Below are 16,843 nucleotides of genomic sequence, written 5' to 3'. Positions count from 1 at the left end.
ACCAGCCAATTGGGAAAATAATAATTGTGATGCGCGGTAGCAAAAAACATGTCTCAGATGATGACAAGGGCACTTATTGCCATCGTTGTTGGGCGTTGCAATGGAAGCTCAAAACCGAAACCACGATGCGATTGCCCCACAGTGCCGAAACATTCGCAGAAGCCTTCATACCACATACCACACCGACCACCGTCCCGTTTCCCCACTGCTGAGCTGCAGAATGGCAGCTCCACGGAGGCAGTAAACGGGGAGCAAATTATGCTGCCGAAACTGCCACAGTGCAGCAGTTTGGAGTGACCGCAGGGAGAAGCCTGAGCTAGCGAAGACAAAAAGAACCACTTTTTGCATGCAGAAGAAAGAGAAAATGTTTGTGAGGTCCCAAGAATGGAGCATTCCTGAAATTGAGAAGGGCTCAGCAGCCTGTGCCTACAGTGCTCTCTGCATCTTGCAGTGAACGTCGAGCTACTGCCTCAATATGCAAGAAGATCACTGAACAGAAGGAGCAATGACGTATTTATATGAGGGCGAATCAGAAAGTGTTTGCCCTTATTTTTTATTAGCCAAAATAAGGTATAGTGCTCACAGAATGAAACACGACGGGGAGCATATGTGCAAGTACTCCATGGTGCCATGTCATGTCGCTAGGAATCTGGTCACCAAAAATGACCCGGACTTCGATCTAAGTGTACAAGTGCACGCGCCAAAATTACTTCAATGTGACACGAACAGCAGCTGGTGGAAATGAAAGTATGTGCATTAATTAGCCCTAAATTGACATGTTCCATTCCGTGAGCACTGTACATACAGGTAATTACAAATATACATACCTTACAATATCTTCCCACACAGTTCCCACACTAGTTCAGACATTTGTCCTATCACAGCATTAAATTTGAGATGCCCCTAGGTACTCGTAGAATTCACCTGGCTGACTGTGGAACCCCTGTCGGACTGTTGTCTTGCCTTCATCCTCGCATGTGAATTGCTGCCCTGCTACTTCTCAAAGCGAGACACCTTTCCCCGTACGTGAGCTGCATTTCTCTGTGGATTTCGATGGGCGTTTGTCCCTTGCCCCACAGGAAACAGATGACACTAAGTTGCTCGTACACTGTGGGCGTGTGAAGCAGAACCGCCACCTTCAACTGACAACAGAGCGGTGCCCCGACGCTACCGGCAGATAAGGCCGGACTGGTCCAAGAAAGGTCCACCACATGGAATGGATATGCTGACTTCGCATTTACACCCGTAACTTGGTTTTAAAAAAAACGGGGGCAAAGACTTCCTGATTCACCAGCGTACAAGTGACACTGTGTAAGTGTACACTGACCCCACTTCACACATTTTCATGTGTATAACAATGCTATAGACACGGTGATGAAACGTTGCCCACATTTGTCTCCACTGGCCACCACTTGCCCCTTCCTTTCATTTACTGTACACAAGCTACTACGAGTGCTTTTCAAGCACTCACGGTATGCAATGCGCACATTAGTTATGCATCCTTTACTGTACTTTTGTTCTGCTCGTTCCGTTTATCACAGGGTTGCGATGCATGTAGGCCCACATCATAAGCTGGCACCTCATTACCATTGGTGAACTTGCCATATGCACCTTTAGAAAATAAGGAATATCGAACCATAGCCTCCGACATTGCATGCGCTGGCAAGTTTTGCTCCGGCTGTCCCATTCGGTGCACTCCCCCAGCAAAAAAATGTAATGCAGTACACACCCAGGTGCCCAGAGACTGCAATGTTAGCCAAGGGCTGCGGAGCCTGCCAAGGCGGCAGTGGAAGGCAGACCGCATGAGATCTCAACATGCCCATTGCCTCTGCTTTCATGTGTTGCAGAAGATTTTCACGGCCAAGGCGAAGGAGCAGCGTCTAGATCTTTCATATGCCCCGAAGGAAACTTCTATTACTGCACTTATTTGGCTTCATTTACAACGAAAGGCAGGTCAACCGATCAGTTTTCCGATCAGGGCTCACTGTAAGGATAGAACATTTTGTCAGTGTTACCATTACGCTATTTTACACTTGTTCGCTTCTCCGCTGCGTAAAGTATCCTGATGTGGGAAGCAATAGGGGCATTCTTCTGGCATCCTTCGTTCAAGCAATGTATGGATGGAACTTCGGATAATTTTTGGTTAACTTGAAGTGGAATACTTTAGCATACAATCCAATGGCAAAATGTTATCAAAAATTCAGTTAGAAGCCCATAATATTCGTTAATAAGAAGTTACTTTTCAATCGAGAGCCTCGAGACAACTAATTTTTTTAATAAATTGCGCGAATTTTCACATGCCAGAACAGCTCCATGTAATGGTATCATTGCCATTATAGCTGCCCGCAGCGCCACACCTCGTGAAACTGCAACAGTGTTCAGGCAACGCCGAATTGTTTCGTTCCTTGTCTTTTGTCGAGCATATGTCAGCCACGCATTGGGTTTATTGCGCAGGTGGTGGTTCCACGCTTCTGATTTTGAGTGTAATCGTGACTTTTGACAACGGCAACTCACAGTTCCTACTATGTGCTTGACCTGGCAATGAAGGTCGAGGTCTTGAAAGAAGTTGACAAGAGAGCCACTACCAAGCAAGACATTGCTCGAAAGTACGGCATCAAGCCTATCACACTCTAGAACTTCATCAGGAACAAGTGCTCTAAACTGGATGCTTTGAGGATGACTAATTTAATATGTCCAGGAAGCAAATGAGCCCAGCTCCTGCCCAGAGTTAGAGAAGGCACTGCTGCTTTGGATCGGAGAACCACAGTGCAACAAAATTCCTCTCAGCAATGAGGTTGTTGCAGTGAAAGCCTTATCGCTTGTAGCAATGTTGGGGATCAATAACTACATTTCTGCTGATGGATGGCTGATACGCTTCAAACGTTGCCACAACATGATTTTTAAAGGTGTGTGGAAAGAAGGTGGCAGTCAATCAGGAAATATGCGCGCTGCAGAAACGGGAGTCGACTGTATGAGGATAAAACTTTTTTTTTTTTTGCAGTCTTGACATTATGTCTCGTATTATACTTGAGTTTTTATGGTAAGGAGTACAGAAACATGGTGCTCCTCTGAGAATCTCATGTATTCTAGCATAGCAGAATGAGTGGAATGCCATGAAGTCAGATGTGTGCTTTTCGTCATGTGCATCACAACCCTTGCTCCTGTGCCATTAAAGTTTTCTCCACGTGCCACTGAACGCAAGGTTGGGGTCCCAAACAGAGGAACAAGTTGTCGCATGAATACATAGATGCTTCAGTGAGATCTGCACCACTACCAAGGATAATAAACAAAACAGCAGAAAGACACTCACTCAATCTCTTCCTGGTGAATGAACTGGTTGGCAGCCTGAAACAGAGACAAGCAAATAAAATGTGATCAATGCGTCATCAGCTTACACCCTACAGACAACAATCAGAAACGGAGAAAAATTAGGACATCTATAGCAGGGCTTTCTAATGCAGCTAATGTCTTGAGTAACGTCTTCGAACTCCTTGAATTGCTTTTTGGCTTCCCAGAATGGCCAATTAGGTTCCACTATGACAATGTTTTGCCAAAAGTTAGGCATCCAGATACAGACACAAGGAGGAGGAAACGGAAAACACAAACACAGACTATAAACTCTTCAGTTTATAGTCTGCGTTTGTGTTTTCCCAGTCTCACAGTGGAGAACAAGAAGATCAACAGTCAGACGAGTGGTAGATAAGCTTGATGGGTTGTGTTGCCATTCCATGCACAGATATGTTTTATGTCTACCTTCTTTTTCATTACCACACATTTCAGTTGATAGTCGCCATTTGTGTTGTCCATTTCCCTCTTCCTGTGTTTGTGTCTGCATGTCTTAAGTTTTTCTTGACATGTATCCCTACCAAGTGGCTCAACTCTTGGTAATTCTAAAATATGTTTGGCACCTCGTTATAACAGCCGCTTCTGACACGAAAATACATTTATTATATCTGATATCTGTTGTCCCCATACATTCATTACATGCTGATATTGGTGGAAAACCTATCACATTTACTTCGTCACATATGATAATGCGTCTTAGTACCAAAGTGTTCTGAATTAACAATCAGTATCTTCTGAATGGCAGGACGCATTCCTCACTGTTCAATCCTTACTAGAGCTGAAGCTTAGTTGAGCTGTCCTGCTGTAACTTGCGCTAGCACGACACAGTTTAATGTTGTGTAAGTAAACGCAGGTCGTAAGCTTTCTCCATAAAAGGGATCTTCTTAATCTGCGTCTCACTCCTGCATAAGATGGGCGTTCTCGGTAAATTTCTTCTTCTTCTTTCTGTCATTCCATCCTGGCTCTCCACTTCTTTTACACCTAAGGACTAACTTCATTTTGGGCACACCTGAAACAAACATCCCGGCTTCGTGGTCTTCCTTAGTGGTGGATGTCATCCCTATCGAAAAAAACCCATAAGTCCCATATCGAATAATCTCTAATGAACATAGGAGGGGATGGGGGAGGGTCGTACGCAGATACCCTATATCGAGTAATGGCCATACCTGTGTAAAATCCACACCCAGAACTTTGTAAAAAAAATTCCCCAAGTAATATAGGTATTTAAAAATTCCCCATGTATAAGCACCCTTGATTTTTTAGGAGGCTGGCAATGTTTCTATTGTGTGGTGCAAGAATTCCAAAGCTGTCTTTTTTCATCAGCGACAAAAAAAGGCACCATGCAGAGTTTTCGGCAGCTCTAGGTAGCAAAAGCACGGCCTCCGAGATGCTGCCGTCCCTAGTCTTTGGGGTGTCACAATTTATTCCAGCCAGCAGGTGACATGCTACGAGAATAGCCAGAGCCAGTATAAGCGAGTAGTGTAGTTCAATAAAGGCAAATGCCACTGGAAATATATTTTTTAAATGTGTCTTTTTCTCCGTGTAATGGCCGCAGCACCCATTTTCACCCCAAATCTCTGAAAAATACCTGTAGCCATCACACAAGTATACACGGTATCATATGGCACAAACTCGATGTGGCTATATGATTATATGAGCATAAGGGCATCCCATATAAAAACCCATAATGTTCCCATATAGCATCATATGAGAGCATGCCCCATAATATTACGGATCATACGGGATTTCATATGGGATACCCATACGTTTATAAAATCATCTGGGATTTGCTCCATATGATTTGTGCGAACACGTAAGTTTTTATATAGGACTGCCAAATGCTCATAAGCAATTATTGGATATGGGGCTTATGTTTGTTTATGGGGTCTCTACGTCTTCTTGGACTCTTGATTCAGTGTTGCCACTAACATCAATACAAGTGCTCCTGTTTTGCTTTATTAATTTTGCTCATGGGTGCATTTTACGTGCACAGATCAGCACGCTCATGCATGAGTGCAATCATGTTGAGCCCAGTCATGCCAGATTGAGTGAGGAACAGCGACAATGCGAACATGTGTTGAGCGTGCACAGGAGTGGGTTCAAGTACGCGTGAGTGTTCATCTAATTTTACTGAGACATGGTTGACTTCATTCCGAATGCCTACTACATTTGGACAACTTTTTTTTTTTCAGGCTGGCAGTACCATCTCTTGATAAGGCTCACAGACAGAAAGCCTCCATTTGTGCAGTACGGAACGGCAGCCGCTTCAGAATAAAATCACCCTTTGATTACATTGAAAGGAATGGCCTATTAGGACTAACAGAAAAGATGCTCTGCCAAGGAATGGAAAACATAGTCATTTTTTTTTTTTCTGACGTGTTGTGGTGTCTCGGGCGCCCAGCAAAACGCAAGGGGACTAGTGGGTAGCGACTATGTCCAACCTCTTCTCTAGTGTTCTACTTGCCATACATGAAAAAAGAAAGTCATTATCACAGGAAGTTGCCAGCATACACGATTCTTGAATCGGTGTTAGGACAAGCATGCATTTCGTCAATTTCATTTCCTCTGCTATTCTGTTCGACTTCAATGTGCATTGCACTCGAGCAAACTGGCGTATATCATGAAAAGTGAACTATACCCTGTGAATAATTTTAGCTGCATGTGTTTCTTCACATAGTTTTGCACCCAATAACACAAGAAGAAAGCATGTAGTAAGCAGCCTAGCAACAAGCAGTAATAAGTAGTCAAGGGTGTTGAAAGGTTCGGCAGCGTGATCAGATTACGAAATCGGCAACCACAAGATGCAGTTGGCTTATGTAAGCAGAACTGAAGATCGCAGGGAGAATCCTTAGTCCTGCAGCAGGCTTTAAACAAGGCCACTACTGCTGCTGAAGAAAGAGCATGCTCATCTTCTTCAGTTATTGTAAAAAAGAACATGAATAGAGACAGCAGTGGAGGTTACAAACTGGAGTCACCCATTGCCAAACTTTCCAAGAATATGTGCGGTGGCACACAGGGTGGGTGGAAGACTGATATAATTAAAATGAATGCACAGAAATGCTTTAAAAAAGAAAAGGAAAAAATTCCTTCAGAGCAAACTGTAGTAGAGGTGAGGTGATGAGAATCAAGAAGTTTGCAGGGACGAGATACAGTCAGCTGACACATGACATGGGCAATCGGAAATCACTGGAATGGGCATTCATCCTATAGCGGACTTAAGAAGGCCAATGTCAATGACTGGTTATTGCAAGCCAGAGAAAAACGGCAGCAACGGTTCTGCCGGCGCTGTCGCTCACCCGCTTGACGTCGAGCTTGGGCTTCTTGCGCTGCATTTCGTTGAACACCTTCAACTGAGCATCCCGCTCCTTCCTGCTGTCTCCAAAGTTGGGCTCAAACTGTTACAGAGAGGAAAAACAAGCACATCAATCACTGCTCTCAGCGTTAGCGAGACACCATGTGACGTGAGGGCACTCTAGTGTCCTTGCATCAACAAAACTCGGAACCAAAATGGAGCACTGACTTGCTGTAGCTGGTACACACAAGTGAAACAGCGCAAAAGGACGGAACAAGCAAGAACACCGACTACAAAGTTCTCTGCTGCGCAGTTTGTGCTCTCACTTGTACTGCCCCTTCACACTGTGTCAGCTACAAAATAATTTCATGTGACATCAAATGTAATGGGCTATGATAGTGGGCAGGGGGCTCCGTTATCTCAGCCAGCCAACTGGGATTCTTTTACTATGCGCCTAAACTGACAAGCATCGGCGTTTTTGCCTTCTGCTCCCATCAGAATGCGGCCACCGTGTTTGGAAATCAAGCCTTGTTATCACGAGCACAACACCATGGCCACAGAGATACTGCAGTAGCTAAGAATGTTCTGGGCAGCGTTGCAATTTTTCCAGCAAGCTTTCAGACTTGCTTAGCATCAAAAATGCATTTACGGTTGAACCCCACGATAAGGAAAGCCAGAGACAACGAAATTCTCACTGCAACGAAATATTTTCGTATCCACACCAAATGCCCATAGAATTCAATGCATTTCGTATCTTTTGACAACGAATGGTCATTAAACTGCAATCCCACATCGACTAAATGTGCCGGAGCATTATTCCCCATATTATCTACATTCGGAATGCTAACTGGGCCCTAAAAGTGCTGAAACGTATTCACTGCCCACTTAAATCATGCTTCCGTGGCTGCTGCCATCTTTGTTTACAAAAATAGCAAAGCAACAAAAGCGACTGGAGGCACCGGAAACACGTCATAGCCACCATCTTGTTTGACTGTTTCTGCCTGTTTCAAATGCGTGTACGCATTTTTAAAAGTGTGTGCGTTCCACATCAGAAGGAAAGTTATTATAGCCAGGAGTTTGCACTAATTACGGAATAAAAACCTTGTCATTTACAGCCATCTCATTCTGGAACTCTTTGCCACCCAACCTAAAGTGATTGTCTAACCTTTATACATTTAAAAATGTTCTGAAATAATTCCCTCTGTCAACTTATTCTTTTGTTATGTCCAGTCCTTACTAACTTGTATTATTATGTGGATTCTTTCATTTTATGTATTCATTGCTGCGTGTCTTACTTCTTAAAGCTATGATTTTGTTGTATATTGTTGTAGCTACTATACATGCACCATAAGTGTAACTTTTCTTCTCTTGTTACCCATGTATTTTTAATCCTTGTATTTTTCATCATGGGTGCCCCAAAAGTCTTCGGACTGTGGGATTCTAGCTTGTAAAATTATTTTTACGTGATCTGTACCATTGCTCTCACGCTAACAAATTCGAAATCCTGAAATTCTGAGAGCAAACACCTTTTTGTTTGTTTGTTTGTTTTTGTTCTTGGGGGGGACTCAAGGGGGTGGTTCTAAGGCAAAGTGATGTAGGTTGCCCCGGAAACAGGAATGTGATTAGCACATTGGCATGGCTGCTCTGCTGGCCGGAGAACAGCAAGCGTGTGTGGAACTACCAACACCCTGGGTCCTCCTCACCGCGCTGCAGTTCGACTATTCGCACCATCCGTCATGGCCTGAAAAGCGGTTCGCAATATTTGAAATGTAGCATGTACTACTAAGCCGGGACTTCTGAAAAATTCCTATCATCCTGGAATTTGTTGTCAGGCATGATTGACTTCCACACGCTGCCCATTCACATGGCGCATTCGCAAGTTTCGTCAGGCGGAGCAAGAAGTGGGCTTCCTGGCAAACGGCAGACAGCAACTGATGTTTTCAATAAATATACACATTAATGAACTTTAACAGTATACACCTACAGCATGCATATAAATAAAGACAACCATCTCAGGCAGTGGCATTGCTAGAGTATGTAGCACGGAGTGCCGGTGCCGTGATGCATCCACTCTTGCTCTCACCATCATTCATGCCGAGCATGTCTAAACCACAGCAAGGAATCTGATGACAGGTACGCTGATTTCGGTATTTGTAAAAGCAAAATCTGATGTCCACAACTGAACTGCAACATTGCAGTTTAGCTATATAACATTGCAGACATTTGAGTAAGACTTTTTTATGTGAATATTATGCATAATAACATTTACAATAATGCTGTCAAAAAGTTGTTTGGAGAGACACTAAAATGAAATACTAAGTCAGCTTAAACTGACTTTCAAATCTCTACTTTTAATTTTGTGCTGGTAGGTTGAGTTGTAGAAAAACAAAATAAGGTCAAAGCTCTCTCCATCAAATTTTGTACCAAAAAACTAAGTGCTGGTACCTACCTCAGAGTAACATCACATATTTTAAAGAATTTCTTCGGTTATGGGAGAGTTGCAGCCCAGTAAAAGGTCATGAAACTGCCAAGTCTCTGGCTTTCTTAGAATATGATGTCATCAATCTCTACTGATAAAAACTAAGCTAGACCAGAGCAGATGCTGCTGGAATTCCACGATTTCAGAACGAGCTGGTGCCGAAACTTCAAGGTTTTATTTGTTTGCAACTTTTCTGGCTTACTGTGGTGCTTGCCATAAGAGTGGCTTCTTTTGGCATTGTAGAAAGGGTAATTTACTCACACAACTCAAACAAATGCAACTCAAACAACTCAAACTGCGAAAGCTGGAGTAAACAACGAAGGCAACACACCTTGCGCTTGGCGCGCCGAACTTTGACATTCTTCTCTTCCTTTAAGGTGCCGGCAAACTTGCCGTGTGATGCTGTCGCCGCCTTGGCAACAGTCACTGCCTTGGAGACCTGCAACCAGTGGCAGACCCCAGAATTGGACACCATGCACAGATCACTAGAGACTGCGCAAAACTTATTTCGACGGCAGCTCGTAATAGCCACTGTCCACAGCACTGCGTACTCCAATGCACCATTATGCAAAAAAAGGTGAGGCGTGCAGACAGGACACAAGAGAAGTGGACAACAGAAGTGTTGTCCACTTCTCTTCTCTTGTGTCCTGTCTGCTTTTATGCCTGGTTCAATTTCCCGGGCCCATACTAAACTCACGACATAAACACGATAAAACAAGCTCACCTCATCCTTGTTCAGGTTTTCGGTCGGCAGGAACAGGTTCTTCGGCACTGCGTTGTGGGAAAGAATGTATATTAGATGTAAGACAGTGGTGTTAAAAGTGTAACCCAGTAGAACAAGAGGTATGAAATTTCTGTTGCATCGTTGTATGTACACACTAGTGAGCAAATTCTAAAAGAGCAGAACTTTGATATAACAAAATAAATTATGTCAGCTGCTTTCATTTCTCGTGCTTACCATCACTGAAAAGCATTTCCTTTTTTCTGTGATAATTATTTTGATCTGCAGTTTCGACTTTACAAAGCTTATGCATATCAGATGCGCTTTTGTGACAAGCAAAACGGAAAGCCATCATCCAAAACAAAACTAATAATTTGCATGTGTATTTTCACTTGCAAATGTTTCGGATGAGTGGTGCGCATAAGCAGATCCCCGCACTGTGGAAATTTATGCTATGCGAAGCATTTTTCAGGTAGCTGGCTCTCTAGCATCATTTGGTGTTCCATAAAGTGTTACCAGATGATGTAACATGCCTGTGTAATGCCAACAAAGGTTTGTGCGTGATGACAATGGCACTGACAATGACAGCGGCAAGGTGATTAAATTATTGTAAGTACTGCAGTGAAGAAATTTTACAACTTCTGCCGTTACGACCTGGACCAATTCCAAAGGCGGTTCATTGTCACATAGCACCTCTAAGAGCCAGCTGCCAGAAGGGAAGGAGGTAAAAAATGACCCACTGTTGCTTTTGATAAGCAACATGCTGCTAAGCAGCAACGACGCATGCAAGCAGTGGCCTGCACAAGGGATGGAGAGTGATAAGGTTGTTATTCAGTCGTTCCATGCATGCATTGTGGAAAACAGCATAGCAGTAGCTGCAGACACACTTGATCCCACTGATATGTTAAACAAAAAAAAGCGTTTAATAAAGCTGGCTTGAGCTGGAAAGGCCCTGCCAGTAGTTTTTCCTTAATGCTCACCCACGGACCTCTTGTTGACCCACACAGGCCTTGCGACAAGAACACCACCATTGCTAGGGGAGCCTAGTTCAAACACCGCCATTGGACACGTAAATTTGCACGCAACTGTTTACAGTGAAGTTGTTAAGCGGAGTTTCGCAACCATTTCGCCGCCGTCCGCGCAGCAGCCAATGGCATGCGCGCTTTAGCCCTCGTGATTTGAATGCGCTGCTCCGGCCAATCAACACTCCGCATCGTATCACGAGAAAACGTCAATAGCGCCTCAACCGCACCACTGACGCCATTTTGCAAGGTGGCAAAACAGAGACAAAGAATTTACAGACAAAACAACACCAAGATGGCGCAGCAAGGCCACATGGGCCGAGAATGGCACGCGCATGAAGTTTGTCTTCATTTCGGCATTTGTGAATGTTTTGTAGGCCATGGTGGCCGCAAAAGTCGCCTTTCTTTTTATTTTGCAGTTGAATTAGGTGCTGATAATTACAGAACAGGTAGTTTATGAGACATACAACCCAAAAATATTGTTTTTCAAAAATCAACTTTTTCGGTTTTCGAGGGCTGCCTCCCCCCTTAAGTGGAGTTTCGCACCCATTTTGTGTGACGGTGTGCTCGGTATGAAACGTCACTCAAAGAATAGCCACCAATGCAACCTATGCGAAAGCCCGGAATTTTCACTTTCAGACGTAATTATCAATGATTGCAATACAGTAAAACCTTGTTAAACCATACCCGCTTAAGCAGTAGTTTCGTTTTAAAAATAGTAATGTACAATCCCCGACTCAGCGGCCATTGAACATAATGTGTTTTGTATCCGCATAAACCGTGCCAGCTCATTCATTGCGTACATATCGGCTAACACGTAGTTTTTCCACTCTGCATTGCGCAAACACGGCAATGCGTCGTCTCCATCGGGTTGCCCGGCAGAACAACAAGCCTCAGAGATTGGAACCATAGATCAGAACAATGGCCTCCTAGGGCCCTGTGCGTTTGCGCGTGAAGCCGCATCAACATCATTTCGGCGCCGTGCCAGAGAGCATTGTGGTGTCGTGCAAAGAAGGACTCGCGTCATGCCAAAGCTCGGATAAGGAAGACGCCAGGTGCTCAGCATAGAAGAAAAGTTAGGCATTGTGCTATCGAACGTGACATGAGGAAGTCGGCACTGGCACATGACAGGGATCTACTGTTGGCTACGGTGTGTGGCATTTTGAATGGGAAGAAGTTGCTTGGCAGCGCTGCTGCGACCGCAAAGGGATGTTGGCTACGAGGTTCGACTTTTCGCCATCGTTGCCTCTGTTGTTGCCGAAGTGTTGCTTAGCAACAGTGATGAGGACGACACGCAAAGTGACACCACGAGCGATTCAGGCCCGACAGTGGCAGAAGCTGCGCGTTACGTCAGCCTCATGAATGCAATCGTCGCGACAAAAACAGCACTCCGCAATGAAAAAGGCGCCCGGCGACATCTGCAGTGCTACCGTGCCCGTGCACGGAGAATATGTAACGCCAACGAGGAATCTGCCATGCGAGTGTTAGCTGAGAAGATGGGCCTGGCTGAAAAGCTGGCTTGCAGCTACAGTAAGTATGAGGCTGCAGTCGTCGCTGTTAGGCCGCCGCGGTGTCAAAATAAAATAACACTTTTGTTGCGCAAAGTGAATAAATACTGCATGTTTTTTCCCCCTTTCATCGGACTCTCTCTGATTTCCATTTTTGACAGGTAAGTGGGCGATCTCATGCTATTTCGGTTAAGCAGTACTACCGTTTAGTACGTACTTTTTCCAAGCTCCAGCCTTATTGCTTTATTGTTTCATTTCTTGAATTTCATATTTTTGCAATTCTGCCTTTTGTACGTGTATCTTTATTTTTTACCCTGCCCCCCCTGCTTGGGCCACATGGTCTGCAGTATGATGTAAATATAATAAATAAAATAAAAACTACAGTTTAACGAGGTTTCAAAGTATAAAGTTTATCTTGCCAGTGAAATAGACAAAAACTTCTTTGTGCGTATTCTTTCAAGTCGGTAATCCATACTTTTTGCTCCTCATATCGCATTTTACCACCTCCACATTGGAGATGAACTAGGAATGCATACAACTGCAGTTTGAAAGCAGACATCATGGTTCAGAAACGCAGCCTGTGTGGGAGCCCGGAAATGACCGCATGACGACAATGTCAGCGATGAGTCATGGCTACGAACTCCTAGTACAACTTGTAGAGCATAAACTCATTGATATGATCCCGTTTCTTACGATTTCATGACGCTAGCATTCCTAATTGAGAACACAAAAAATGACCCAGCATTGTTATGCTTCTCTTTTATCGGTTATTATGCTCCTGGAAAGCACGATTCAACACGAATGTTCAGTACATCGGCAGGCTGTGATCAAATGATACGTTTTCCACCCACTAGATACCGTGTGAACAATAAAATGTATGACGCACATGCAATTGAGAGCAGAAGGCACCCACCACCGCATATCGGTTTCTGTCGCCGTGTTAAAACGCTACATATCAGGCACATGACAAAGTGCATCTTGGGCCGGTCTAACCCGAGCAACTCAACGCGCATAAATGTTTCGTGCTGCAATGATTCTTGCAGAGTAGGTGCTTCAAGACTTCCTACCAAAATGCCCTGCACATAGAAGCTGTAGGCCCAGGCCAAATTCGAGGAACGCAAACGTGTAAGCTTGGTGAAGCCACAAAAGCAACAAGGTAGCTCATGCTCCACCTGCTCCGTGTGCACGGGCATATCAAGCTGAAATAATTCGTGTAACACTTTGCATTACGTAGATGTTAACAACAGTTCAGTCTGCGAAATTATTTAGTGACTCCATGTCATATATTTTCCACCTTAGTATGTTTTTTTTTCTCGCATTCTTTTTCTAAGATGTATGAATGAGAAATCGCTTAGACAGATTCCTTGCCCTTGATGTACTGGTGGCTCAGACTGGCCCACATCTGCAACGATTTTTTACCTAATACACGCCAAACAAACCTGGACAGGAACCTACCGTTAAAAAGTGAACTGTGAAGCAAAGGGTGCAACATGCTTGTAATTCTGCCATCTGTCGTGACAGTACAGAAACAGCTGAGAGCATGCTCCATTGGTGCTCACATACATGTAAACTGCCAGACGGCAAAACAAAGTGCGAAACATAAGCATGCTAACATGGGCGCCTGTGTGATGGATCGGGTTGCACACTGTCTCGGTGCCATCACAGACTGCCTTGGTGCCATTACACTGTGTTGTCTTCACTGTTATTATGAAACAATGTTGCAAATGCTGTCACGCTGAACTTGGCCTCATGAATTGTAACACTACTGAAACGAGAAGAAAGGGGGTTCCCCGAGGGGCTCGATTTTTATAAATCATATCATAAAAAGCCAACAAACAACGAAACCAAGGACAACATAGGAGAAATTACTTGTACTTAATGTAATTGAACTAAAGAAATGATAAATTAATGACTATGAAAGTGGATGAAAAAAACAAATTGTCGCAAGTGGGGAATAATCCCACGTCTTCACATTACGCGTGCGATGCTCTTACCAATTGAGCTACCGCGGCACCGCATCGGGATTGCACAATAAGTTGACTTTTTTGGTCTGTTGCAATCCAATCACCAGTTATTGCTTGTCCGATACAAGCAATACCACCCCCTCTTGCTTACTGTATGATAAGATAAGAGTTGCATCTTGGTTTCCATACTAGAGTCAAGTTTCAAGCTTTTAAATATAAGGTGAAATTTTCCACTTATGATTATGGCGAGATCAACAATGAAACGACCATCGAAGAGAATTTTGAAGCAGGCTTAGCAGTCCAGCCCCCCGCCAGCAGCATCGATGCACCAGTTGCCGGGGCAACCGCTGATTGGAAGGCGCTCCTCTTTGCATGCTGGCACGCTGAGCCAATACAAAGGCCGAGTGCGTCACACAGCCCCTGACTTTTTTATGCTTGCTCTTTTTCTGTGCTGCTTTGGTAGGCAAGGAGGCTGGACAGAAAGGCGAAGTTTATAGCTTTGGAACCATACCAAAATGACAGCGCTCGGCGGCAGGAAAAGCGAGAGATGGCTCCAGGCACTTTGGTGTCCTTGAGCGGTTTTAAGTACATTTCTTGCCATCCGCACTGACAAAATTATGTCTTTCGGGCACTTAGAGTGCATATATAGCTAAACTGTTTACACACAGCATAAATTAGGTATTTTAGATGCAGAAATCAGTGTTTTTGCAAAATTGACGTTAGAGCAATTTTCGTGATCTAAATCCCGATTCCGCCCTCACTGAAAGTTTCGTACCATTAAAAGTTATGCACCCTTGCTGAAACTAAGTGCGAATTATCTGATTTTTAGAACTAACGAGGCGTGCATTAATGAGATTTTACTGTATTGAGGTTTAGGTTTTATACTCGATTCAAACACAGTTGTCTTTTCTAAAAAAGCTTTCAGCAAAAAAAAAAGTATGTTAGAATCAAGCAAATACAGCACATAAGTAATCATCACTACTACTTCAAACCGTTAGCGGCAAGTTTCACCTTAATTCTGAGACGTATACGCCAAAAGGAGCAGGGGCCCTTTCTCACCTTTGGCCTTGTGGTTTCGGGCAATGTTCCGGAGCCGCTGGTACTCATTCTTGGCCACGCGCTCCTTTTTCTTCTTCTTCAGGTCAGCGTGGTAGTCTCCCATGGGGTCTGCGGATGACAGAAGATGTGAACATGCACTTCAGAAGAGCTTCTTCCGGTCCTAGTTGGTGCTTACTAAAAGACAGATTTTTTGTTAAAAAGTGACCACAAAGAGCACAACTAAAATGTTATCTCGTAATAAAAGTAGTATGAGATAAGCGCCAGAGGACCTACTTAGGCAGCAGGCAGGAAAGACAAAGGACACAAGAAACAAACTGACATAACGAGCGCCAACTGTTGGCATCAGCTGTCTGTGCCCTTTTCTTTACTGCTTTGTTGCCTTAAGACGTGAAACCAACTCGCCCATCAAGTCATGTTAAAGAACACTTTTCACGATGCATGGTGTGCTACAGCAATTTCTCAGACGTTAATGACACTGCTCTCCTTCATGCCTATCATGGATGCTTTGAGTTTAACAGTCGTCGAATCTGACAATGAACTACAGGACCAAGTAGGACGGAGACCCAAGAAGAATCATCAACGAAGCCTCTGCTTGATGCCAACCTTTTGATGAGTTCTCTTCGTCAACACCACTTGTAGAAGTGTTGTAGCTGTGGAATTGCTCCAGAACTGCTCAAGTGCAGCTCATAAGAGCTGAAAGCAAGTATCAGAGCAGACAAGAAGTATAGTCTTTCAACCCAAAAGAGTTGAAAGATGGTGATCTGTCTTATATGCTGTTTGGCTGTTTGGTAGGCTTGTGCGAATATTAATTTTTGGGGGGTCGATGCACAGTCAAAGCAAACAGTACTTAGTGTTGAAGAATTTCGAAGCGAAGAGCCTGAATGCAGTCGACTATCGTTACAACAGACCCTCATAATCCGACAAAAAATGCCTGCTTTATCCGAAGTCTGTAATATCTGAAATGGCTAACTCCCGAAACTTTCGTTGCAATACCTAACAACTTTATTGCAAAAGTGTGCGTGACGAACGTCCAAAGTAAAAAACAAAAAAAAAGTTGCAGCTTTGCAACTTTTTTGCTTACCAAATTAAGCAAGATAAGCACAGCAGCAGCAGCGAGCGAATTGACCTTCGTGCTGTCTCGCTTCAAAGCAAACTAAACGTCGAAAGCACAGCGCATACGAAGCTGCCAGCACTGTGCGCACTCTGCAAACATCACGGATTGCTTTCAAGATATGGCAGCCACACCGTAAGCAGCAGCCGCCAGAGTAGAACGCTCTCTCTCTCGCCTACCCTCCCCCTCCCATGCCTCAGGCGCAAAAGAAGACAGTGCATTTCCTCTATTTCCGCCCCGCCTTCCTCCCTCGCACGCACGATACTGAGCCATGATCGCCGGCTAACCTTCACAAGTCAGTTGCCAGCCCGTGTCGACTTCATTTTGAAAAAAATTGATGCT

The 16,843-nt window shown here is 44.1% G+C and overlaps 1 protein-coding gene across 1 annotated transcript in view; it reads right to left on the bottom strand.

The window, feature by feature from the left end:
• LOC135921741 (ribosome biogenesis regulatory protein homolog) overlaps positions 1–16,843 on the bottom strand; it is a 43,262-nt gene that overhangs the window by 10,764 nt on the left and 15,655 nt on the right. The window contains exons 7-11 of the mRNA XM_065456041.2: positions 15,391–15,498; positions 9,841–9,887; positions 9,448–9,555; positions 6,642–6,740; positions 3,311–3,345 (exon numbers count right to left, since the gene is read on the bottom strand). Coding sequence (XP_065312113.1) covers positions 3,311–3,345; positions 6,642–6,740; positions 9,448–9,555; positions 9,841–9,887; positions 15,391–15,498 — 397 coding nt within the window. The remainder of the gene's footprint in view (positions 1–3,310; positions 3,346–6,641; positions 6,741–9,447; positions 9,556–9,840; positions 9,888–15,390; positions 15,499–16,843) is intronic.

This window comes from Dermacentor albipictus, chromosome 8 (assembly GCF_038994185.2).
Source record: "Dermacentor albipictus isolate Rhodes 1998 colony chromosome 8, USDA_Dalb.pri_finalv2, whole genome shotgun sequence".
NCBI classification, from domain to species: Eukaryota; Metazoa; Arthropoda; class Arachnida; order Ixodida; family Ixodidae; genus Dermacentor; species Dermacentor albipictus.
Note: the sequence above shows the minus strand (reverse complement) of the source record. Positions and strands in the feature narration are given on the sequence as shown.